This window comes from Heloderma suspectum, chromosome 7, assembly GCF_057233095.1.
Source record: "Heloderma suspectum isolate Gila_16-S chromosome 7, 16-S_ref, whole genome shotgun sequence".
NCBI classification, from domain to species: Eukaryota; Metazoa; Chordata; class Lepidosauria; order Squamata; family Helodermatidae; genus Heloderma; species Heloderma suspectum.
The window spans coordinates 4,321,298-4,346,333 of NC_139464.1; the positions used below are offsets into that span (position 1 = coordinate 4,321,298).

At 50.2% G+C, this 25,036-nt stretch overlaps 2 protein-coding genes across 3 annotated transcripts in view; one reads left to right on the forward strand and one right to left on the reverse strand.

Moving 5' to 3' along the window:
* IRF5 (interferon regulatory factor 5) overlaps window positions 1–21,729 on the forward strand; it is a 37,106-nt gene extending 15,377 nt beyond the window's left edge. For both annotated transcript variants that reach the window (XM_084808925.1, XM_084808924.1), the window contains exons 2-9: window positions 4,956–5,159; window positions 7,868–8,057; window positions 10,869–10,915; window positions 12,192–12,225; window positions 14,575–14,913; window positions 15,931–16,320; window positions 18,282–18,400; window positions 19,873–21,729. In XM_084808925.1, coding sequence (XP_084665051.1) covers window positions 4,986–5,159; window positions 7,868–8,057; window positions 10,869–10,915; window positions 12,192–12,225; window positions 14,575–14,913; window positions 15,931–16,320; window positions 18,282–18,400; window positions 19,873–20,112 — 1,533 coding nt within the window. In that variant the 5' untranslated portion in view covers window positions 4,956–4,985 and the 3' untranslated portion in view covers window positions 20,113–21,729. The remainder of the gene's footprint in view (window positions 1–4,955; window positions 5,160–7,867; window positions 8,058–10,868; window positions 10,916–12,191; window positions 12,226–14,574; window positions 14,914–15,930; window positions 16,321–18,281; window positions 18,401–19,872) is intronic.
* Window positions 21,730–23,481: 1,752 nt separating this feature from the next.
* The window catches only part of TNPO3 (transportin 3), a 46,317-nt gene continuing 44,762 nt past the window's right edge, over window positions 23,482–25,036 (reverse strand). The window contains exon 23 of the mRNA XM_084808923.1: window positions 23,482–24,531. The gene's annotated coding sequence lies outside the window, so the exon portion shown is untranslated. The remainder of the gene's footprint in view (window positions 24,532–25,036) is intronic.

Consider the following 25,036-nt stretch of genomic DNA (forward strand, 5'->3'; position numbering starts at 1 on the left):
TTTAGGTCTAACCTTAAAGGCAAAACTGAAGTACTTTGGCCACATCATGAGAAGACAGGACACCCTGGAGAAGATGCTGATGCTAGGAAAGTGGAAGGCCGAAGGAAGAGGGGCCGACCGAGGGCAAGATGGATGGATGATATTCTGGAGGTGACGGACTCGACCTTGGGGCAGCTGGGGGTGGCGACGGCTGACAGGAAGCTCTGACGTGGGCTGGTCCATGAAGTCACGAAGAGTCGGAAGCGACTGACCGAATAAACAACAACAACAAGCTCTAACCTGCTTAAATTCAGATTATTTAATATAACTGAGTCATTCTTTAAGAAAAGCTTAATATTTGCCTTTGAAAAAAAAATCACTTTTTTTTGTCCACCCTGTCTTAAGGTGCAGCAAGCTACCTCACAGGCGAATGTCTACAGACTTAATCTTGATGACACAAATGATTTTATGTATCTAAATTATTTATACTTCACTTTTCCAATGAATTTTTCAAAGCAGAGTATAGGATCCAGTCCCCATAGGTCCATCTCCTGCAAGGATATCTCCTGGAGATCTTAGCCATCCACCAGGAGATCTTATGTGAGAAAATGGATTCCCTTTTGCTGCGTTTACTGCTCAGCGTATCTTAGTTCCCATTCGTAGCTTCATATGCACAGTTTCAGATAATAATATGTTGTGCCTGAGGCAATTGACTTTAGCCATTCCCTCCCTGAGTTGGGATGTGCCGAAACAGCAGGTTTTGAGCAGCAATTCGCACTCCTGTTGAAAGCGGATGCCCTCCATATGTGTCAACTTCCAAGTTCTCTTGTTAAAATCCATGGCCGCTCATTTTCAGTTGTCAAGGTGGCCAAACTCCCATCCCTGTATGAGGCTGAAAGAACAGTGGCTTGCTCAGGGCACCATGCGGGCTTCATCTGAACAGGAGACTCCCCTGCGCTCGCTCGCTCTCTCGTTCACGTTACAGAGGGTACACTTTTGTCAGGGCTTGACCTATCATCACGGTCGTGCTTTATTTGTATCTCACTTTTCCTTCCAAAAGAAAGCCCAGAACGGCTCACAATATTATACAGAATACAATAATATCAGGAAACAATATGAAAAATTTAACATTTTAAAAATACTACAATAAACTCATTAAAAAAAACCCTTTCGATTCAGAACTTAAACATCAGGTCAGTTAATAACACAAAATTTGTAAATACATTAAACAAACCAGGGAATAGTACAATACAACACGTATTTTCACCAAAAATACAGACTTATATGCCACTCCAGCAGCCAGTATAGCAAATTATTTGGATGTACCACCGCGGTGGCTTAGTGGTTAAGACGCTGAACTGCAGACTGGAAGGTCGGCAGGTCAGCAGTTCGAGACCCGAGTGCTGCGTGACGGAGTGAGCTCCCATCTTCAGTCCCAGCTCCTGCCAACCTAGCAGTTCGAAAGCAAGAAAGTGCAAGTAGATAAATAGGTACCACCTCGGCGGGAAAGGTAACAGCGTTCCGTGCACCTCGGTGTTCAGTCATGCCGGCCACATGACCACGGAAGCGTCTTCGGACAGCGCTGGCTCTTCGGCTTAGAAACGGGGATGAACACCGCACCCTAGAGTCGGACACGACTGGATGGGGACACCTTTACCTTTACCTTTTTACCATTATAAAAGGCAAGTCTCCCCTGAAACCAGGAGGGAAAAAGTAGGCATGATCAATTACTACAATAATTATACAAAATACAAAGAGCTACTATACCCTGAATACTGGCCCCCCCCCCCCCCATGTCAAGTCTGCCATCTCACCACAGGTTAATACAGGGAGAAAAAAGGAAGGGCAGCCAGCACTGCACTCATGCCAAAGAAGCTTTATGGACCGAGGAGCCTGGGATTTCTTGACTTTGCCTTGTGAGCTACTCAGGAAGATGAAGCCATGGTGGTTGGTTGCCCAGATGGAAGTTTTCCAAGGTGGAAAAGGAAGGCTGGCCAGTAGGCAGCCAGGTTTTCGGGAGGGCTACTTAAGGAAAGGGAACAGGGAAATGTGGGTAGCAGCTGTTGTTGTTGTTGTTCAGTGGTTAAGTCGTGTCTGACTCTTTGTGACCCCATGGACCACAGCACGCCAGGCCTTCCTGGCCTCCACTCTCTCCCGACCCAGACTAAATTTGTACAAATGAACGTGTGTGTGTGCGCGCGTGTGTGTGTTTGTGTGTGTGTGTGAGAGAGAGAGAGAGAGAGAGAGAGAGAGAGAAAGAGAAGGCACATGAGCGCCAGGGACTGTCCCACTGCATGTTCAGTGGTGTGGTCACACCTGTGGAACCAGAATTGGGAGGTTTTGAGTCATCCTGGGAGATCAGAGTCATCTCAAGAGTTTGAAAAAAATATGTGTGGGATGCATTAGAAGCTTGCAACGACAACAGACAGAGAGAAAAGGAAACACGTTGGGATGTACCAAGCAAAGCATCCAGAAGGAATAGCGCTGTTCTTGACTACTCTGGTAAAATCTTATTTTTCTGGGCCCAACACTTTGTCAAAATAGGGAACTGGCAAGTTCTTGAACCGATGGCTACACCACGCCAGCTGCTAGCAAGCTTAGGTTGACAATCGGGAGGTGTTCCAGTGTAAGTGATCTTTTTTAGGAAACTGGCTGCATGTCTGCTTAGTTTAGCCTTCCCCAACTTGGTGCCTTCTGGAGGTGTTGGACTGCAGCTCTGATAATTCCCAGTCAGCATGGCTATGTAAGATTCCATTTGTTAGAAGCAGGATTTCTATTACGCCCCCCCACCCCACCCCAGCTCAGTCTTTTCTTTCCTCGAGGATTACTTGTGTACAGAATTACTTGTGCACAGTAAGAAAGTTTGGGCCAATTTACTCTATTTGCATAATTTATCCGTTTTACTGAATTCTGCTTTTCCTGATGCAGAATTCTGATACTTTTAAAGTGTTCATGCAGTCCTGTACAAAATAGTCATGATGGTTGTGGGAGGCGGGGTGGGGGGCGGCATGGAGGATTTCATAAGGCTTACTATTTCGGGTGGGGAGAGACAGGTAGCAGTTGAAGAACGAGTCAGTCTTTTGGTTTTTATTTAAAAGATTTGTACCCTGCTTTTGCACGAATGTTCTGCGAGGTGGCTTATGTAACAGAGATTAAAAGCAATATAAAAATGGAGCACAGAACAAGTAAGAGTAACGTGGACAGCAGACATGGCATCCGCATCCTAAGTAGCTCTTCATTTAACAGAAAAATCATAAGCAGTGCCGTATTTATTTCCTGCCAAACGTTTGGGTAAACCAGATGGCTTTCATCTGGCATCTAAAAGAGCATAACTCAAGGGGGCATTCCAGAATCAGGGGACTGCCACAGAAAAAGCCCTCTCTCTGGTACAGGGAGCAGGGGCTCAGGTGAGCATCTCATAACAGTGGCAAGTTCATATGGAAGGAGGGGGCCCCTCGGATCTAGGGTGGTCCAGAGAAGCCAAGGCTGAACTCAGGGCTCCTCAGGAGACACTTCATGGTGAGGAGCCTTGAGGGAGAGCCTTTCCCAAATGCAAGGAGCCAACTTGAAATGTGTCTACTTCACCTGGCTTGTCAGCTTAGCCTGCCAGCACTGTGGGTTTTCTCCAAGGTTAGTCTAACTTAATTCCCATTCATTTCAATGGGTCTCCATACTTAGTGAAGTAAGACAAATATTAGATACAACCCTGTATCTTTTTTCATTTAGTTTGTTCTACATGTTTGGCTTTAAGCCTTGTGGCTGTGTTTACAGTCTCACTTGCAGTTGGGTTCCTGGCCGGAACAGGTTTATACCTATTGCTTCTTAGCTTATGTTGATTTTATATCGTCGGTTTTCCCCCAAAGAATCCTACAAGTTGTAGTTCTAGGTAAGGTGCATTGTATTCTGTTTTTAATTCCCCTCCCTCCAGCCTACTGGTTTAGGTGTTGTCTCTTGAGTTGTTAATTTGGGGGAGGGGGACAGTATTTGATTGTTTTCCTATTTTTTTATATTTGCCCTTTTTGTAATTGTGAATTACCTTGGACAATGCAATTGAAAAGGTAGTATATGAAACGCTAAAATAAGTACCTTCAGGAATAGAATGATTTCAGTCTTCAGCGCTTTGAATCTGGTAACCAGACGTCTCTCCTTCCCAGTCCCCAATAAGACAGCTGCTCCTCTCTTTCTCACAAACTCACCCCCACTGTTTAAACTGCTGTGTCCCCCGCCATCCCCTGCTCTGGGGCATAGCCCCCACACAATCGCAACTGTTGCCAAGGAACCCCTGAGAGATCACCAGCTTCTCCCAGCACAACGGAAGCAGGCTTTGTGTTTCATCCCACGTTCTGTGGTCTCGTAAACCCCAGCCAGATGTGGAGGTGCGCCATTGGACAAAAATGATGTCTCCAAGCTGGTGTTATAGTCTAGTGCAGCCTTCCCTAACCCAGTGCCCTCCAGATGTGTTGGACTACAACTCCCATCATCCCATAGCCAGCTAGGGCATACCAATTTTCAGCTGCAAACCACTGTGGATTGGTAAAACAGCCAATTTTAGCATGAAAGCAAGCCATCTTAGCCTTCTGTAGTGGTTTGCCACCAAAATTCAGCAGCAATCCACCAGGTTTTTGCCACAAATTTTGGTGGCAGTGATGGTCACATGTTGCCAAGCCCTGATCTAAATCCGCAGTGTGCCAGAGTAAGTGAATACACAAAGCCCCCTGTCTGATGGTGAGACCTTTGGTGTATGTAGCCCAGCATCATCTGCTCCTGTGATGCTTTTAGCTGGATAGGCTGTCGGGGGCGAAACCTGGGCCTCCGGCACGCAAAGTTTGTGCTCTCCCCCTGAGCTGTGGTGCCCAAAGCAGGGAGCACGCAGACGATTGCCAGCACTCCTATCGTGCTGGATGGCTTCTGGGCTGTGCTTTCTATCCTGGGGCCAGGCTTTGGGCTTCCTGACGGCTTCTCCCTTTACTTTCCAGGTCAGGGTTCCTCTGGTTGGCAGCATCGCCATGAGCTCACATCCCCGCCGCATCCGCCTGAAGCCCTGGCTGGTGGCCCAAGTGAACAGCGGCCAGTACCCTGGCCTCCGCTGGATGAACGCTGAGAGGAAGTGCTTCTACATCCCCTGGCGCCATGCCACCCGGCACATCCCCAGTCAGGACGACGAGAACACCATATTCAAGGTGTGTGAGGGTGGGAGGGGCAGGGGGGACGGGCAATGAGCCAGAGGCACGTCTGCTTACATGCTTAGATTTCCCACAAATGGATAAGAATGCAGCCTGCAATCGCAACTCAGAAATGCAATAAACTCAATAATAATAATAATAATAATAAAAAAAACACAAACCTTTAATCAGATTGATTTTAATTACTAAAAGGCATCCCTGATTAATTGGGCAACATGCTTGGGGTAGGGTGAGGTGGATTTTTTTTAATGAGTATGCATGAAAACAGCAGATAGCAGATGCCGTATTGGAAGAGGCCTTCCCCTTTTACTCCTACACACCAGTGGATACCTCTGCTGAGACAGCACCTGCTACGATGTAAAGCTGCACCTTCTAAAGCAGAGGTGTTGAACCTCAGGTTTGGGGTTCAAATCCAGCCTGCCTGGGATTCCAATCTGGCCCTCTGGGGTTACCCAGACCACCACGCCCTCTTCCCTGGCCCTACCACCTTTTCCCCAACCGCCAATTGGTTGGTGGCTTCCTGGCTTGTGCACAGACCGCCCCCCCCCCCCGCTTCTGAAAGGTTAACGTGCCTCTCCGAAGGCTTATTTACTGCCTGTCTTATTAAGAATATAAGAGTTATAAAAAACGCCATCGTATATTTAAGCAGAGGCTGGTCAGCCGGGGTTGGAAGGACGATCTCAAAGATCCCTTACACCTCTACGACTGAGATGGTCTCCTACTTATCCTCCACTCCCAAATGCTCCTTTCCAAATGGAAGATGTCTCCAGATTCCACCAGGGTCCAAACAAATCTGCCATTCCTGCAGGAGGGGAACAGAAACGTATCAGACTCTGCCTCAGGGGCTTGTTGAGTGCAGGATGCCCCTGTGCACGTTGAACGTGGCTGGCCACAGAAGTGGGTCACCTGGTCCTCTGGTGTGAGATTGGGGAGGGAATTCTACAGAACATGATCACAAAAGCACCAAAGTCCAGCTGTTTAAGACTGCTCAGCTAAGACTGCTTGGAAAAAAAGACTGCTTGGCTAAGCTTATCTGGTGGAGGAAGCTTATTGGGAGGGTGGGGAGGGGTGGAAACCAGCCATAGGTTCTCCTGCATAATCTCCACCAAATGGGACTGTTTGTCTTGCTTATTTAAAACATTTTTATCCTACTTCTCAGCCAAAAAGGCTGCCAGGGAGGCTTACATGCAGTCAGTAAAAACAAGACAGTCCCTGCCCTCAGGCTTTTTACAATCTAAGAAGACGGTGCACAAGGAAAAGCGGATGTGGAGGGAAGAAGCATGTGGCCTTTCAGCAGGACTGGTGGAATGACCACACTTCCCATCTCATCTCCCTCTGCTGATGTGCAGTCGAACTTTCTGCTGTATAGTGGGCTTGCAGGCTTGCATCTTTGGGCTAGTATCCTCACTTTCCTGGGCCTATTAGGTGAGATTAACAGGGACACCGAGCAGATATTAGGAGCTTCTGTAACATGTACTGTATGGCCACACGTAATAGTTTTGTGTTCTTCTATGTCCTTTAAAAACAACAACACCGATTCCAGATCAGAATATTTTGTCCATCTAGCCCCAGTATTGACCATTTTGCCTGGCAGTGCCTCTTCTGGTCTCAGGCAGAGAATGCTTTTTCCCATCCGAAGATCATTACTTGATGGTTTTTTAGCAGATGCCAGGGGCCAAATCTAGGACTATTGAGCTACTGTCCATCTCCTTCTCAGAATTTTCAATGACACCTTGGAAACCCCTGCCTAAGAAAGTCCCTTCTTATGATACCGTTTTGCTCTTTGTCATTTAATTAAAATTTGTCTGTTTGGGAGCGTTCTCCATGGGGTTGACTAGCTGCTTTTGCTTTCATACTACTGTCACTGCTGTGTTATGGTATGTTTCTTTTGCGTTTGGGTTATTGATTGGTTAATTTTGGTTGATTTTGAGTTTGGGTGGTTGATTGGTTAATTTTGGTTGATTTTGCGTTTGGGTTGTTGATTGGTTAATTTTGGTTGATTTTGCGTTTGGGTTGTTGATTGGTTATCTTTGCTTTTCTTTCTCCACGCTATATAATAATACTATTACATAGTCTGGGACCAGGATACATTAGAGGGCATCTCCTTTTGTACAGACCTCCCCGCTTGCTCAGATCTTTGACTGGAGCCCTGCTCTGAGTGCCTAAACCAGCCTCCCCAACCTGGTGTCCTCCAGATGTGTTGGGACTGCAACTCCCATCATCCCCAAGCAGCATGGCCAATGGGAATGATGGGAACAGCAGTCCTAACACATCTGGATGGCACCAGGTTGGGGGAGGCTGGCCTAGGCCTTTCCAAGGCCAAATCGTCGTCACGATGACAAGGAACTGTGTTTGCTCTGGTGCAGCGGCCATTTTGTAGAATTCCCTCCTCAAGGGAGCACATCTGGTTAGCTCCTTTCAGTTGTTAAGCAGGGCAATAAGGATGTCCTTGTTTCACATGGCGTTTAGAGTTAGCTGAGGAGTGTTTTTATCCAGCTGCTCTCTGTCTTGACCTTGTCATTTTGACCTTGTTTGTTTTTATTTTTATTGTGGAGTTGTTTTAAAAACAGTGTTACATTCCTATTACATGGCACCTTCCTTTTCCTGATAGTGTGGAAAAGCGGTATAGATGTTCGTTTAAAAACTGATCTCCATTTAAATGATCTCCCCCCGCCCTCACCTTTTGCTCCATTGTCCATTTGTAGGCCTGGGCCAAAGAGACTGGCAAGTACAACGAAGGGGTGGATGAGCCGGACCCAGCCAAGTGGAAAGCCAACCTGCGTTGCGCCCTCAACAAGAGCCGCGAGTTCAACCTGATCTATGATGGGACCAAGGACACCCCGATGCAGCCCTACAAGATCTACGAGGTTTGCGATGTGCCACAGCCCAACGGAGGTACCAGCTGGTCTGTGCTGTTGCAACCCAACCTTTCTGGTGCTCCCCTAAGGGCTGCTTCTCTCAGCCTCTTTCCCCAACGCAGGAAACAAAACATGAAACCGACTGACTGAAGCAGAGGAGAGGGTTCTCTCCCCCCAACCCCCAAGAGTTGAAGGTGGTACACTTAGAGCCATGGCAGCCTGTGGTGTACCCATGCTCATTTTATTTGACCCATTGTCATCTCTTGTCCAACAGGTTTGGCAGGATCTTGAAGCACTACAAAAACCTGCACAACCTGTTTGACCTGGGTCAGTCATGGGATGAGTATATGTACACCATGGGCAACAGTGCCTCTGTCATGCTTCCTTCAACTCTTCGAGGGGAAAAGTGTTGTCTGCCTCCAGCCTCTCTAAGGAAGTGTAACTTCATCCTTGTAGGCTGCCATTCCTGTACCCTCCAAGATTTCACAAATAAAAATAGTAACATGCTTTAATACCCCAGTTTCACATCAAGGATTGCTGTCCGAGGCCCAGCCTCACGGTTACATGCTGCCAAAGGCTTTTCTCCAGTTTCTCTACTTTGTTTTTGTTTGCTTCCCAATTGCCTGACTTCTACAGTTTTAAAAGCCAGGAGGTTTTTTGTTGTCCTGATTAGAGAGTTGCTAGAAAAGCTTGTCAACAGTTCAACATATATTCTAGCTCAGCTTTCTCCAACCTGGTGCCCTCTAGATGTGTTGGACTGCAACTCCCATCATCCCCCAGCCAACACTGGAGAAGGCTGCATAGTGTGTGGCCCTTAGCGTCCACATGCATGCGCTGGCAATGCGCCTGCTCCCCACTCTAATTAATGTCAGGAGCGCCCTAGCTGCCTCTTGCAGTCCCCACCAATTGCCAACTCAGGACACAGACGACGAGGAATTCTTTCTGAGACTTTATTCCTTTATTACTTCATGACTCTTTCAGATACTAATCACTAGCGACAAAGCAAGGAACAGCACTGGGGAAAGATAGCAGAGTAGCCTAAGCTCCAGGTAAGGCAGTTGGTCCTCGTTTGAAGGAGAACTGCGGGAAGACCCTGAACTTATGGGCTAGGGAGAGATCCTCCCTCTTTCCCTTGGGTCCTCGGGACGCGACCGTTGTTTGCGCGCCAAACGAGTGCTACGCCTCCTCTCCGCGCCCTCCATCTGTCGTCGCTCCCTGCATCTGCACCGAGCGTCCAGCAAGCCCCCCTCCAGCGCTCTCTCACTGCCAGGGTCACTAGCTATCCCAGGAATGCTGGCAGGAGGAATCTCTGCCAGCTGCTGTGCCTGTGAGGGATGAGCTGGCTCCTCTCCCACAGATTGCTGTTCCTCCTCAGAATCAGAACTGCTCTGGGGCTCTATGGGCTCAATTTCCACCGTGACAATTAACTCCTAGAGACCATTGGGGGGAGCTGATCTCTGAAAAATGACAATGCTAGGGACTTGCACTTGCCGATTTTACCGTGTCATTCCCCCAGATGCAAAAACAGGGGCGGTTGGAGCATGTCCTCCCTTGCCATGTCTTCATTCGAATATGAATGCCTCTGCCCAGGCTGGCTGATGACACGCATGACCCCCTTCAGGAGTCTGAAGCACCAATACTTGTAGGGATACCAGCGAAGCCACATTAGATCTGAGAGGTGGATCCCCGGTGCTTTGCTGTGCTACAGGATCCTGGTGTGCAACTTGCGGATTGTGCACGGAGCATTCTACCTGTGCTTCGTTCACCTTTCTCGCTTCTACAGCCACATTGATCCTCTGTTTGAATTTTAAAACATTTCTCTCCCACCTGTCTTGTTTCTGATCTGATGCCCCTTGCAAATGAATGTCCTTTCTGCAAAATCCACTTGTGCAGTTGTTATTAAGGTGTAAGTGGAATGAAATGTATTTTCTGAATGGTTCCCCACTCCCCTTGCCCCCCAGACACTGCCATTTTTGCTACTGGGAATACACAATCTTTTTGACATTTCCAGAGTGTCATGACTGTGATTGTCAGAGCTGTGTGGCACGGCCAATGTCAAAGACTGGCACGGTCGAGCACTGATGGCCCACACCCCAGCAGGGGCTGGCAGAGAGAAAGCAGGCTCACTGAGGGAGGGGCCCCATGGAGGGTGTCTTCATAGAATCATGGAAAGGTAGGGTTGGAAGGGGCCTACAAGGCCATTGAGTCCAACCCCCTGCTCAGTGCAGGAATCCAAGTCAGAGCATCCCTGGCAGATGGCTGTCCAGCCTCATCTTGAATGCCTCCAGCGTGGGAGAGCCCGCCACCTCCCTAGGGAATGGGTTCCATGGTCGTATTGCTCTAACAGTCAGGAAGTTTTTCCTGACGTTCAGCCGGGATCTGGCTTCCTGTTGAACATCAGGAAAAACGTCTTGCCCAAGAGCCCTCCAAGACCTGGAGCAGGCAGTGCTGTGTGGAATGTGGGCGAGCAGTCCCATTGGTGGCATCATCAACTGTGAGTGACATAATTCCATTTCTCCCTTCACCCACACCCGTATGCCATTTCCTTCCCATTTTTACTTTTAATTGGGGCAAGATTTAAAAAAAAAAATGTAAAGGGGTACACAAGAAGCTAAGGAAGCCATATTGGTCCGTAAGGGGGAAAAAATCTGAAATCCGTGGCCCAGCAATGCCTTTATTAGGACCTACCCGGGTGTCACAAAATAGTGAGCAAGCTTTTGAGATCTCCAGAACTCTTCATCGGGCCACGTGTTAAGCATGGCTGGGGTTGGAGCGGGAGAGAGAGAGAAATTGACTTGATGTTGAAGCCACAAAGTGTTCTGGGAATTCATGATATTTTACCTTCCAGAGTCCTTTGCTGGAGACGAACATGTTGGATGTGAAGATGAGGAGGAGGTGAGAAACAGCACCTTACTGTGTGTGTGCTGGTTGATTTTATCCACCAGGAAATCTACAGGAATGTACCTCAGTGTGTGAGCACAGTGCTGACCCCTGTTGATGATCCGGCAGAATTTGCAGATGGAAGCAAATGCTTCCAGAAGTCAGGGGATTTGGGTGTTTGAAGAGGACAGACCCTGTCCTCTTAAGACCCTTAAGACCCTTCCGCTTCTTAACTGCTGCATCTGTACATTCTGCAAATCAGTGGGCTTCTATCCTCCAAACAGCTGTGATTGCAAAGGAGCCTGTAGAGCAGCCTTCCCCAACTGGATGCCCTCCAGAAGTCTTAGGTTACAACTCCCAGCATTCTTGACCATTGGCTGCCTGGGTCTGATGGGAATTGAAGTACAAAACATCAGGAGGGCACCAATTAGGGAAAGCTGCTGTAGGGCGGGAGCAGGGAACCTGCGACCTTCCAGACGTTCTGGACTCTTGACTCCCATTATCCCTGACCATTAGCCATGTTGGCGGGCCTGATGGGACCTGGAGTCCAATGACTATTTTATTTTATCTATTTACCGGCAAATGCCCTTGAGGTGGTTTACAATAATTAAAAAACTGAAAAGCCGTAATAAAATAACGTAACAAAAAATATTACAGAGCCAGCAGGAAATTAATAATCAAAGCAACAGATTGAAGAGGAAATGCCTGCTTAAAGCGGAAGGTCTTACCTTAGCATCTAAATGTATACCATGACGGCTCTGGACAGATCTCCCTGGGGAGGGCATTCCACAGATGGGGGGCCACTGCCGAAAAGGCTCTTCCTTGGGTAGCCACCCATCATCGCACCATTGTGGGCGACAACACCCAGAGAAGAACCTCTGAAGACAATCTGAGTAATCAGGCAGGAAGACAGGTTAATGTATTACATTTCTAAACTGCCCAATAACTACAATAAAACCTGTGGAGGGCTGCAGGTTCCCCAACCCTGACTTAAGCTCTTGCTAGCCCAGCATCCTGTTCCCAACTATGGCCTGCCAGATGCCTCTAAGAAGCCCAGGCAAGAAGGTGTAGCCTTACCTTGTTTCCGTGGTATACTGCTTTTGCATATGGAAGCTCTGCTGCATTCCATGGCTAATGCCTGTTGAACCGCAGAAGCTGGCTTTGTACCAAGTCAGGGCATCGATCCCTCTAGCTCAGTGTTGTCTCTTCCAACTGGCATCCAAGCTGTCCAAGGTCTCAGCCTGATGTGTTTCCATTTTCTCATCACTAACACTGGCTGCTTGATTTGCAGTTGCAGAAGATGATGCCAACGCTGAGGATTGCAGGTGGGTGTTGGAACTGCCAGAGAAGGGGAGGGAGCGGGGGCTGTGGCCCTAGGAGGGAAAAGGGGCAGAGGTGTTACCGCCCTGGTCAGGGGACACTTGCTCTCACATGTTCCCAATTGCCATTGTGTTACCATTGCCAGGAACAGTCAGAAATTCTTGCACTGGGCAGGAGACCTTATGTAAAGCACTGTAAACCTTCCTCAAAGGAGAGTGGAGTAGAAATAAAATTAAATGTATCTTATACTATAAACAAGATAGCAGGGATATCTAGGCCCAGGTCAAGGTAAAGATAATCCTGTCTTAAGACCCATTAAAATCATAGGAACGTGAGTTGAGATAGGACTACTGACAATTAACTGTCACTGGAGAGGGGGCAGAAAAGAGGTATTATAAATAGGGAAGTGAGACCTGCAACACAATACCAGGAGAACTTCTCTTCAGGGTGCTAGCCACCCAGCCACGCCCTCCTCTGGGATACTGTGGGGTACCCAACATGGTGCCTGTGGGCACCAATGTCCCCAGAGACACTTCTGTTGGTGCCTGGCAGGGCCCCTGTCACTTCTGATTAAAAAAAAATACCTGGGAGACTGGCTGGTGCAAGGTGGAGCTTCAGCTATTAGGCGGTTTAGAAATGAATGAAAGAAAGAAAGAAAGAAAGAAAGAAAGAAAGAAAGAAAGAAAGAAAGAAAGAAAGGTCTCCATCACCATCTTTATTTCTAAGAATGGCTCTGGGCCACACCCCTGCCTCCTCCTCAGTTTCACAGCCAAGTTGCTTGCCTCTGAGCCTCATCAGGTTGCCTTCGGGGCAGAGAACTGTGGGTTCAAAAGAGTAGTTTTGTGTTTTCAAACTCAGACCTCACCTCTGCCTACTACATGGGTTCTTGGACAGGTTAATTTTCTTTTAACCTTGCTAGTTTGCCTCTTGGGAAATAGGTGTTTTGTGACTAGCCATGCCTGCCATGGTAGCCATTTTGCGAAGGGCAAGCCCTCCCCCATGGCAGCCATTTTGTGAGAGCACCCACAACACTCTCTCAAGGTTTCAAATTTCAGCCCAAAATGCTTGGAAAGCCTAAATGTGCCACCACCAGCTTTCTGGGTTTTATTTTGTCCAACTGATACTCAATTTTCTGTGGCTACAAAGCATGCCCAGTCCTCATTGCACTGGATTCTCCTCGACCACCACCACCACCACTTTAGCGTTTTGGGGGGTAATATTTTGCTGTGCTTCTGCAACCCTCAACACCCCCACCGCCCCCGAGCAAGCTGATACCGAGCTCTTGTTTCTCAACGGCACTTTTTTTCTAAACTCCCATTGGCACTCATCACCTGAGTTTACTGTTAGGAGGGGTGATCAGACATCCTGCAACTGAGTAAGAAACATTGGGCATAATCCAGTCGGAGGTTCGCCTGTTGACATGAATGTGAGCTGTGGTAGGAGAACTTCCTGCTGGATTGTGTCCATAGCTTCTCTCTGCCAATTTGTTCTGCCTCCGTATAATAATTGCAGGGAATGCCGTTTTTCCATGCGTGCAGAATCTCCAGACATCTACTGCATAACTGGGTGGGGTGCTGTGCACTTGTGCCCAGGGCCCAAATGACCAGTACAGTTTAGAAGGGACCCTCCAGGTCAGCTTGGCTAGTAGTGACCGCAGGTGGGTGTGGACCATATTGTCTTTCTTCTTCAGTCATGACTTGACTCACTTGTATGAGTCAACTGAACCTATTTGCTCCACATTTCATATTTACCTGACACACCTGCTCTCCAGTTGGGTGAGGCAATTAGGAGCACTTGCCCTGGACTCAGCCTGGTGCGCAAAAGACGGGAGGGGACCAAACGTCATATTATATATTCCCTAATTATTAAAACAACAAGATACAGAATGTTCCCTTTTCAGCGAGGCACAGCTGAACATGTTGACAAAATGGTAACAAAAGCTTCCTGTCACTTTGCTCAGGGGCTCAGTGGGGGCAGCAGACCAGGAGGGCAGAGGGGCAGCCTTGCAGCTTCTCACTGGCCCTGTGCCTGCAGCCTAACACAGTCAGGCGCATCCAGTGGTTGAACAGTGCTGATGGGAGAGAGGAAACCCCTGGCGCTGGATAGCCAGCAAGGTTTTTGCATGATGTCTTTGAGCAAGAGCAGTCAGTCTACCCCAGCAGTAAAAATTTTGACTTTTAGCAGTTTTATTCCCCTCCCTCCCCCGTGCCTATGAAAGGACGAGTATGCCGGCTCCCCTTGTAGTGTGCTGTGGTCTACACTGTGTGTGGGGAGCTCCGGGGGAGCAGTGTTGAAGTCCTTGGCACTGTGATTCCTTTCTAAGGTGTTGTGTCTGGCTGTCCCTGTTTTTGCAGACCCAAACCACAGTGTGGAGCCCCTGCCCCCCTACCCGTGGCTGAAGCAAGAGGTCCTGTACTCCAGTGCTTGCGGCAACGGCTCTTTTCCCCACTTGGCACACCAGGAGGTCCCGGTCATCCCCCCTCCGCCGCCTCCCGTGGGCGCGTTCGCAGTCGGAGGGGATCCCGCAGCCGCCAACTTTGCCGAACCGGCCGGCAGGATGCCTCTTGCCCCCCTTGGACCCTTGAACATGGTTGTGCCAGGAGACATGCAGCCGTTGCCCCAGGAGGGCTGCCCCGGGGCACCCATGGAGCAGTTCATCCCGAATTTGCTGATCAGCCCTCACATGCTGCCCTGTAAGGATTCCTGCTGTGCTGGGGCCAGGGTGAGAGGGGATGGCAAAGCTCTCTTGGGAAGCAGAAAGTGCTGCAGAGGAGCAGTGGCCATGAAGACACTTCTGGGATTTGGGGCCGAAAAGGAAGCCCACCCCCAGGGCGCGTGCTGCCATCTCCTGCTGGTGGCTGGGCTGGCTTGCCTCGAGCGCTCTCTTTGGTTTTAATAGATGCCTATCTCTTAAGATTGTTTGCTCACATGAAAATGGACATAAAATTATTATTTATGTAATACATTTATATCCCACCCTTCTGGTACTTACGTGCCACTCAGGACAGCTAACAACAATGAAAACCAAACATCAAATGCAATTAAAATCCCCCCCCCCCAACAATTCAGTGCAACAAAAAAGCAGACACACCTGTGGCAGATGAAACGGAGGCATCAGATGGAACCTCACCCATTTGATGAAACCAACAGCTGCCTAAGCAGGAGAGCTTTTGCCAGACAGCAAAGCACGATAAGCGAGGGGGCTGACCAAGCCTCCTGGGGCGAAGAGTTCCACCATCTGGGTGTGGCCTACATGGTTGTGCAGAGAGGCGTGATGGTGATTAGAATTAATGCTAGTAATAGGAAGCGTTTATATAGCGGCACTCTTCACGTTTCCAAACATTGGTTGGTGTTATTACCCCCGTTATCTCAGGTGGGAAGGCCGAGGGGTTTATACCTTGTGCAAAGGACCTCTTCTGTCCTCTCCTCTCCCCTGCAGCCCTGACGCGCCCCCAAAAGCTGTTCTGGGGGTTCCCCAGCCCTCCAGAGCAGATTTAAGGTGGGGGTGGGGGGATCTCTGTTGACCGGTGCCATTCCGCCGGTGGATGGCCATAACTGGATTTCACCCCTAGAGAGAGCGCGGCTGAATCAGAACTTGAACCCGAGTCTTCCCAGCACCCGGGAGGAGAGCACGGAGCCCTCTGTGCGACAGCAGCGGTATAGGGGTGGTGATCAGCAGTTGTGATGCTAAACATGGTTCTCCCCCTCAGTGACAGACCTGGAGATCAGGTTCCAGTACCGTGGCCGCCTGGTGGGGACCCAGACCATCAGCAACCCCCACGGCTGCCGCCTCTTCTACAGCAACCTGGAGCCCACGCAGGAGCAGGTGGAGCTGTTTGGGCCGGTGACGCTGCAGCAGGTACGCTTCCCCAGCACGGAGGCGGTGCCCAGCGAGAAGCAGCGCTTCTACACCCACCAGCTGCTGGACGTCTTGGATCGGGGCCTCATCCTGGAGCTGCAGGGCCAGGACATCTACGCCATCCGGCTGTGCCAGTGCAAGGTCTTCTGGACAGGGCCCTGTGCCAGGGAGCTGGCGGGGCCCAACCCCATCGGGCGCGAGAAGAAGATCAAACTCTTCAGCCTGGAGAACTTCCTCAATGGTGAGCAGGGGCCACCGGATGGCGTCCCGGGCGGGGGCTGCCCACCTCCCCAGCTGCGCAGCGGCCGGGTTCCAGACTCGCCCTCCGGCGCAGCAGCCCACCGCGCTGGGGAAACGCCTCAGGTCCCCGGGGCACACGCCTCTTCTGCGGATTGAGTTTCTCCGCTGCAAGAACGCTCGGCTTTGGTGGAGCCATTTCAGGAGTTCCCAGGCATTTCACCAGCATTCTCCCGGGGCCAAGCGAAACGTGACAGCGGGAGCATCTCCCAGTGTTTTTTTCCTTATCTTAATGCATCTGCAGGGAAGTGCCGGATTTAGTCCAAGCCGAAGCACAAGGGTGGACGTCCTGCACTCTTTGCAGGCAGGCCGTTGTCCTGATGAGAATCACGCCCCCCCCAGAGCTGCATTTCTACCCAAGGGGGGAAGTAGATGGGGTCCAAGCAAGATAGAGGGCAACTGCGATAAGAAAAACAACCAAGATGGGAGAGGATTAAGGACCCCCCCCCCCCCCGGCCACTGCTTGGGTCAAATATGGAGCTTGCACGGTTGCAACGAACTTTATCATTAGACTATTTTTATTATCATATTGCAGAGGAAGCGCTGAGGCCTGGAGAGAGCGCCTTGCCCAAGGCCACCTGGGTTAAGCTTGGCCTCCTTGCCACTCCACCAGGCCTGGTTCTTTCTCTCACCAGGGCCTTTCCAGGGCAACAGGTTTTAGCACAATAAAGGCACAGTAGCTCCTCCTTTCTTGTGTAGGATTTCCCCCAGGTCACATTTCTTTTGCAGGGATGTTGCTGCTTTGATTTAGGATTTAGTTCACCCACTGGAGTTTTCCGAGTAGAGCGGCATTGTGCAGGTAGCATGGGTGGGCCCTGCCTCAGGGGTGCCTGTGCTGCCGTTAGAGAGGAGCAACGCTCCTCTCCCCTGTGCTTGCAGTATTTGGGGAAGCCCCCTCCCCACTTTCCTCTGTTTTTTCCTGTCCTGTTGAAATGTAGATGGTCAGCTCCTCTTGGGGCAGGGACCTGCCATTGGGGGTTTCTTTATCCAGTTGCTTCTTATTCACTAAAGTGCTTCATACATTGATGGTAGTGTGTAAGTAGCAACTTCCTAAAACTTTAAACGTGTTAATTCCTTGGGGCACAGGGGTGGGCAACCAGTAGACCTCAAGCTGTTGCTGGACGGCAACTCCCACATCCCATTGGCTGTGCTGGCTGGGGCTGATGGGCATTGGAATATCCTAGAGAGCACCATGTTGAGGAAGGCTGTCCTAGAGCCATACTGCAGAGATGCCGAGAGTACACCTTTGCCCTGTCCCAGAGACCTGCCCGCACTCAAGACACATGGGTGGAGCCGAGAGGCATGTGCATGTTGCCCCAGTCTTTTAGTGGGAGGGACCCCCTCACTCACTCCTTCTTGTGTGTGTGGATTGGGTCCCTCATCTCGCAGGATTAGCCCTCTCCTCCTCCACAAATGTCTATTTTAGGCCAAATGGCCAAGCGAAGCCAACACGTTCGGAGACAGAATGCCACTGAATACCAGTTGCCGGTGGGTAAAAATAAACACAAAGACGGAGGGCTGATTGCCTTGAGACCCTCTTTGCTGAAGGTTTGGCTAACCACTGCTGGAGACAGGAAGCTGGGCTAGAAGGTGGACGTTTGGTCTGATCTCACAGGGCTCTTGCTCTGATGGCTGAAATGGATAGAAAACCTTTGCAAGCAGAGAACTCCATGCTTGCATCTCCCTTTGGAATGACCGCATCTCCCAACCATCCCTGCGTCCTCTTCAGGCGCCCTGTGGCATTTTCTTACCTCCTTCCTCCACTTTCTGGATCTCTACCCTTTAATAGCTCCCTCCAACCCCCTCACATCAGACCCCTCACTGCCATCCCGCCTTCACCTCCAAAGGGGTGCTAGTCCTGTCGTTAATCCTGCGTTCTTAATCATGCTTTTTCTTCCCCTGGAGGACTCATCATGTTCCAGAAGGGGCAGAGCACCACACCACCGCCCTATGAGATTTTCTTCTGTTTTGGGGAAGAGTGGCCAGACCAGAAGCCTAAAGAGAAAAAGCTTATCACAGTCCAGGTGAGAAGTGAGCAAGAGAGACCTACTTTGGGGACAGAGCGGGCAGGACACCTTCATCCAGGAGCAGGACCCCCAATGATCACCTCTCCTCTCCCAGCTCCCGTCATCCCTAAATTGTACTTCCTGCATCTGTGCCTTAAAATACTGGCGCCCAACGGTAAATTCCAAGTCTGAAAAGCCAGCCCCAAATTTCCCTGCGACAGCTCAGTGATGCCCGCTGTTAGCCAGAACTCAGTGGTGGTCTCTGCTGGCTTTCACAGCCGCTAAGAGAAACAAGCGGCCAGTCGTTAGTAAGACTCGGGTGACGCACTTAGAGTGGAAGGTGGGGATGTGGCTCGACCTTGGGAAGATCTGCGAGGTGTGAGCAAGTCTCCACTATTACAATCTACGTTGTTGACTGATGCAACCCCCCTCTTGGGCTGTCCGGACTATGAGCTAGAGATTAAGGCTGCAATCCTCAACAGACTTACTAGAAAGTAAGCCTCATTGAATGCAGTGGGAATTATTCCTGAGTAAACACAGCATAAACACACAATGAATATGAACTTGAGCACGCTCCGGGAGAGAGCGCAGGACAGGAAGGCCTGGCGTGCTATGGTCCATGGGGTCACGAAGAGTCGGACACGACTGAACAACAACAACAACAACAAACACAGCATTGTGCTGTAAATCTAGTGTGTACATGTTTTTTCTATGCATATGGATGCCATGTCTTCCTGTGGCAATGGGTTCCATAAGGTATGAGAGAAGTCAGTGAGAGCTTGTGAAAACCATCAGAGGGAAGGGGAATGAATTTAAGAAGTGACTAAACGTGCATTGTGAGACACCTTTCCTTTCGTACATCACTAACCTGCCCCCTTGTACATCACTAACCTGCCCCCTGGGGTAAACCCCCCTCCCTTAAAAAAGAGTCACTTTTCCTTATCTACACAAAGCCTCAATGCTGTGACAGTTAAGCCTCTTATGTAGATATTGATCCACAGTCCCGCTCATCTAACAACACAGTTCAGTACATGCTTCCTCCAAAGTCCTAGTGAGTTGAACAGGGCTTACTCACAGGAAAGTGTGCATGATCTACAGGAAACTGCAGTTCTACAGTATCCTTTCAGAGGTCGGATGAACAGAACTGCTCCCAGTATTCTCACCGTGTTCACATTTCAACCTCTATTTTTTTGCAAATTAAGGTTTATTGTAGTGCTAGATCCTGGGTTACTTCTGTAACCATTGACAGACCCTGTGGTCTATCAGCAGTTACTACTAATGAAAGGTATGTGGTTACTCTGAATACTTATGGGGGGGGGGGGACATGACTTCTTGCCTTCATGTCTTGCTGGTGGGCCTCCTACTGGAGCATCCGGTTGGCCACTGTGGGCAAGAGGATGCTGGCCTCAGTGGGCCTTTGGTCTGAGTAGGGCTGTTCTCAACCCCGCAGGGAGATTATGCCAATTCTTCCTTCCATGTCCCCATCGCAGGTGGTGCCGGTAGCTGCCCGACTCCTGCTGGAAATGTTCTCTGGGGAGCTGTGCTGGTCAGCTGACAGCGTTCGTCTGCAGATCTCCCACCCGGATCTCAAGGACAAAATGGTGGAGCAATTCAAGGAACTGCACCAGCTCTGGCAAACGCAGCAGAGTGTCCAAGTCCAAAACCTGGAGCCGCCAGGGGCCAACACCTGGGCCATGCAGACCAGCAGCAGCAACAGCATGCAGCAGTGAGGACAGCCGCAGCCCGCTCTTGCGCCTGCCGCCGAGTCTGCCGTGAGCTGGCTCCAGGGAGCTGGGCCATGTCCCTTTGCGATTCTTGCAGCGCTCTCGCAGTTCCACAGGGATTGATGTCTCTGGACAGCACCCCCCACCCCTCCCCTGCACACTTCTTTGCAGTGCACGTGAAGTCCATCAGGCGCCGACGTGGACACAGCACACTTAGCGGGGGCCTCATCCTGCTACCTGGCAATCTTTCAGTTCCGAGGGAACGCTGCTCTGCATCCTAATGCCATTAAAGGATGAGCGGCCAAGAGGAAGAGGGGGGAAAGACAGGGGGGGAAATGGCGGGGCCCGTGCCAGGGCTGGCTACCATGCAGTGCAAGAAGGGGGGAATTATTTTGACTGGGCTCGCTTAATAGCAGACGGCTTTATTAACCATAAGCAGTGCCTTGCAAAAACAGCAGAAAATGCAAATACCCTGCCTCAAAGGCTGCCAAGCCCTGCGACCCCCGGGAAGCTCCCCTGTAGGGCATCTACAGAGAGCCATGCGCTGCTGTTTGGCCCCAGCAATGCAGAGGCAGAAGCCTTTTCGTGGTTTGTTCATGGAGAAGGATTGGATCACGGCCATAGGGTGCTCTTTGCCCAGGTCAGTCTATGAGACTGGATCTCCTTTTGGAGTTTGAAAGGGAAATCTCCCCTCCGAACCAGATTGGCTTTGTTTGATGCAGGCAGCAGAAGAGGGAGTCCCTCTCACAAGGATCTTTATGTGGGAGATACTGCACCACCCAAGCGCCGCATAATGGGCAAAGCCATCCCATTTCTGCCTGGGGCTGTGTTTCACTACCAGGGACAGTACAAATGTCTAGTTATTGAAATTCTTAACTTCCATTTTTAAAAAAAGTTCTCGGCACTGAGAAGAGATGTCTGTGAGAGTATGTGAACAAGTTCTTGTGAAATCTCAGAAGGCAAAGAAACAGCAACTGAAAAATTGCTGGGGAGCAGGAGGGCCAGATCCTGCGTAGCCCCTTCTAGCAGAACCAGAAGAATGCGAAGGGCTGTGGCTTGAAGTTTTTATACAGGTTGCAGGACTGCACTTTCCTGGGCAGCAAATCCTAGTGTGTTTTAGCAGAGGCACCCTCAGCCCATCATGAAGAAAGCAGCCACCTTCGCAGTTCCAGGAGCCTGGCAGCTGCACAGCACAATGCTTTGCAGCTCTGGCGTCCCGAGACTCCTTTTTGAAAGAGCAAGGCTCATTGCCCTCATGATGGCTACTAGTCTTGGTGGCTATGTGCTATCTCCAGTAGCAGAGGCAGCGAGCCTATATCCACCAGTTGCTGGGGAACAGGCATAGGAGGGAGCTGTTGCACGCATGCCCTGCTTGTGGGTTTCCTGTGGACAGCTGGTTGGCCACTGTGTGAACAGAATGCTGGACTAGATGGACCCTGGGTCTGATCCAGCAGGGCTCTTCTTATGCTCTTATGATTTGCAAAGTGTTGCTTAAAAGCGTGTGGGCAGTTCAGTCTGGGTGACTCACTAGACCCTGAGAGACCTCAAGAGGATTGAGGAGAAGGGAGTGCAGGGGCCCTCCAATGACAACTGTGCAAGAATAAAGATGTTTTGTGCAGGTGACTGAATGCAACTTTTCTTGACGTAGCAGAAGAGCGGCTGTTTCTGTTTAATCAACTGCTCTGGGCGAGCTGCCGCCGACTGGGGCGGTCCCTGGCCAGGTGGAAAAGGGTGTGCCTCACTGACGGCAAAAGGCTCCTGCACAGCAGGGCAGGAGCAGGACAGTTGTAGGCTGGAGCCACTGCAGCGTTGTACGTTTACTCGGGCTCATTCCATCCACGCCGTGCTGGTGAAATAAACGCCTTTGCTGCTGCCTGCAACGGCTGACCAACAGTTAAGATACTGGGAGAAGTATGAGCACTTGGCCAAGGCTGCTGCCGTGTTCCGCACAAACACAATTTAAAATGGGGCGCAAGAGAAAGGGAAGGGGCAGTGCTGGTGTGAGATGGAATCGCATTACCCACATTGTGCCTGAACGCAGTGGTGGGTCTCACAGGGCCACCATCGCCACTGCCAGGGCACAGAACAGGGGCAGCGGCCACATTTCACCAATCATTTCTGCACCCCGTTCCTATTCCCAAAGCTGCTGCTGCTGCTGCTCCCTTTCAAAAACTGGGTCGGAAGAAGTTGGAGCACATCATCACTTTTGTTCATAAAGAGCTGGGCTCCTCTGCAGCAGGCATGGACCTCTCTCTCTAGCAGGGCCCTCCCCAAACATTAGCAGCCTGCTCCACTGCCCAGGGAAATGGTGCCCTCCAGCTGTGCTGGACTACAACACCCACTGGCCAGGGATGGAAATTGCGGCTCAACACCTCTGGAGGGCACCGGGTTGGGGGGAGAGCGCCTTAAAGCAAATGGAAGGGGGGGTGACTGAGCCTCCCACCGCCCCTGCTGAAGCGGGGCAACTGCAGGTTTTGTCCTTTCATGCAATCACAGATACACAGCGGGAAAGTGGCCTTCTACGGGCCATGCCTGAGGAAGGGCAGAGTTAAGGGCAAAAAGAGCAGGCTGGATTTTCAAGGTGGGACCAGTGGTAGGGGCGTGCGCAGGCAGTGAACAGCATGAGATGCACCTGGTTACTTTGAGACCAGCCCTCCTGTCTCTTCTCAACTCAAATATAAGGTGCTACTTCCAGAAATACCTTGAGAGGCGAGGGGCACAAGGAAGAACACGCACGTTCACGATTTGAACCATTGCTCCTTGCATTTATCTCCCCAAACACTCAGAGATTCCAGTAACATTTCCATTTCGGATCATGCAGGTTCTCTTGCAGCTCCTATCATCTCGCCCACTTCGGCGCTCCAGTGCCCTGGCCAGTCCATCCTCAGGGTCTGCCTTGCTTTCTCTGCCTCAGAGTGCACCCACCATCATGCCTCTCTTGGTCGTTCTTAGGGCCCTGCTGATTCTCTCTAGGGAAAAGACCACGAACTCAAGTGAAGGGCCAGCACAGACAGAACAAGATGCTTTCACTTCCACAGCTGCTGGCACAGAACAAGCTAGGTCTTGCGAGCTGCAAGCCTTCGAAATAAACCCGTAGCAGCTTCCTTATGCAGTGTGGATGAGGCGCCATGCTGAATTCAGTCAGGGATAGACAAGTGTGCGCCAATCCACATGCGCCCACGCAAAACGAGCACCAAAGGTGACATGGCAGCTCCCTACCCTCAAAGCTCTCGCGCGCCGTTATTCCGAGACTAGAAAGATCACCAGCCACAGCAGACGACTTTTTGTCTCCACAAAAGGCACGTCACGCCACAGAAACAGGGAACGCCAACCCTCAGCAAGCCTTAGACAAAAATGCTACTGAGACAGCGGCAATTTGAAATTTTTTTTGGTTTGTTTTTATTTCTTTTTGTGTTTATTTTCTTGTTCTCGAGATGGCTACAACACCAGACGGAACAGCATCCCCTCCTGCCTTATGTCTGCGCAGGGCCCGCGACTCTTTCCCCCATCCGAGTCGTTGCCGGATCGGTTCAACGGAATAGTCTGCCCGCCCTTGTGTTCTCCAGAGCCCCTCCTCCCCCCGCGGTAAAAAATCCCAAACCAATCTAAACCAAATTTTCAAAAAACCCAAATCAATTTAAAAAAGAAAAAATATATAATATAATATATATTATAACAGTTTATCAAAGTAAGCAACGCATTGATGGGACCAGAGAGGCTCGGTTTTCCTCACCCTCTGCGGGGTGGAGGGAGCAAGGTCAGCCCCCTCCTGCCCACCCGAAGATCCTGCGCTCCACGGCAGCGACTCGCGTCAAGCAATCTCTCCTGGGCGTGGGGAGGGGGAGGCAGAGCTCTGGATATCTGGAAGGTGGATTTGGAAAAAATGGATTGTGCTCCCCATGTTCCCCCCCCCTTGCAGGGCAGACTATTGATTTTATTAGATTCTTTAATCCCCACGGATCCTTAAGTAATTTTTTTATTTTCATTTCACAGAAAGTTTTCTACTTTGTTTTTGTTTTTCCCATCTTTTTTGCTGCCAGGCAAATTAGTTTTCTATGGTTTCATATTTTTGTTGTTTTTTTAAAAAACTTTTTATTACTATTTTTCCTTTTTGTGTGGTTTTTTTGTGTGTTTCTTTTTTAAAGCAAGTCCATCTGGAAAGCCGCTCCCCCTCCCCCCGCGATGCTGTAGGTCAGTTGCAGCCATCGATAGTCGCGGATACGTTGCGCCTCTGGGTTTTTTCGCGTTTATCTCTCTCTCTCACTCACAAGCAGGAACTTCACCGACTCGTTCTTGCGGCGAAGTGTCTCTTCCGGATTGGCGGGACACACCAGAGCGAGTCAGAGCCCTCGGCCGCAATGAAGTTTGCTGGTTGTGGGACACCATCTTGGTTGTTTTATTTCCTCTTCTGAAAATAAGACAGTCCTGGGAAAGGTGGATGGGGGCATCAAAACAGGAACAGCGTCTCTTCGACACACACAAGGACCAGTTCTTATAGAAACGGTCCATCTAAAGACTTGCAACTACTCTACAGTGACGGCAGCCTTGTCAAAAGACGTTTCAGGCAAGGGAAGAGAGTTTTCAGTGGTGCTGCTCTCAGGAAGGCATTTGGCCACCATCCAGAAGTCCCACATGCAAGCCTCACTAGCTGCACATCACATGTTCATCCACAAACACCCATTCAGAGAAAGCTCAGATTGCTCTTGTCCCCAGCGAGCACGGGACATACTTGGGCCCCTCTGCTAGGCGTGAGAGAGCTCCCCTCCTGTGCTGAAGCATCACAGGAGCACAGAATGAGGCACCATGGGACTCCTGCGCTGGTCGTTACCTAGTTGATTAGGAGGACCCTCGAGTTGGTGGCAGCCTAACCCGATGGGATGGGAGGGAGGAGACAGCAGGAAGATGGGCGTACACAGGGCAGGAAAAAATG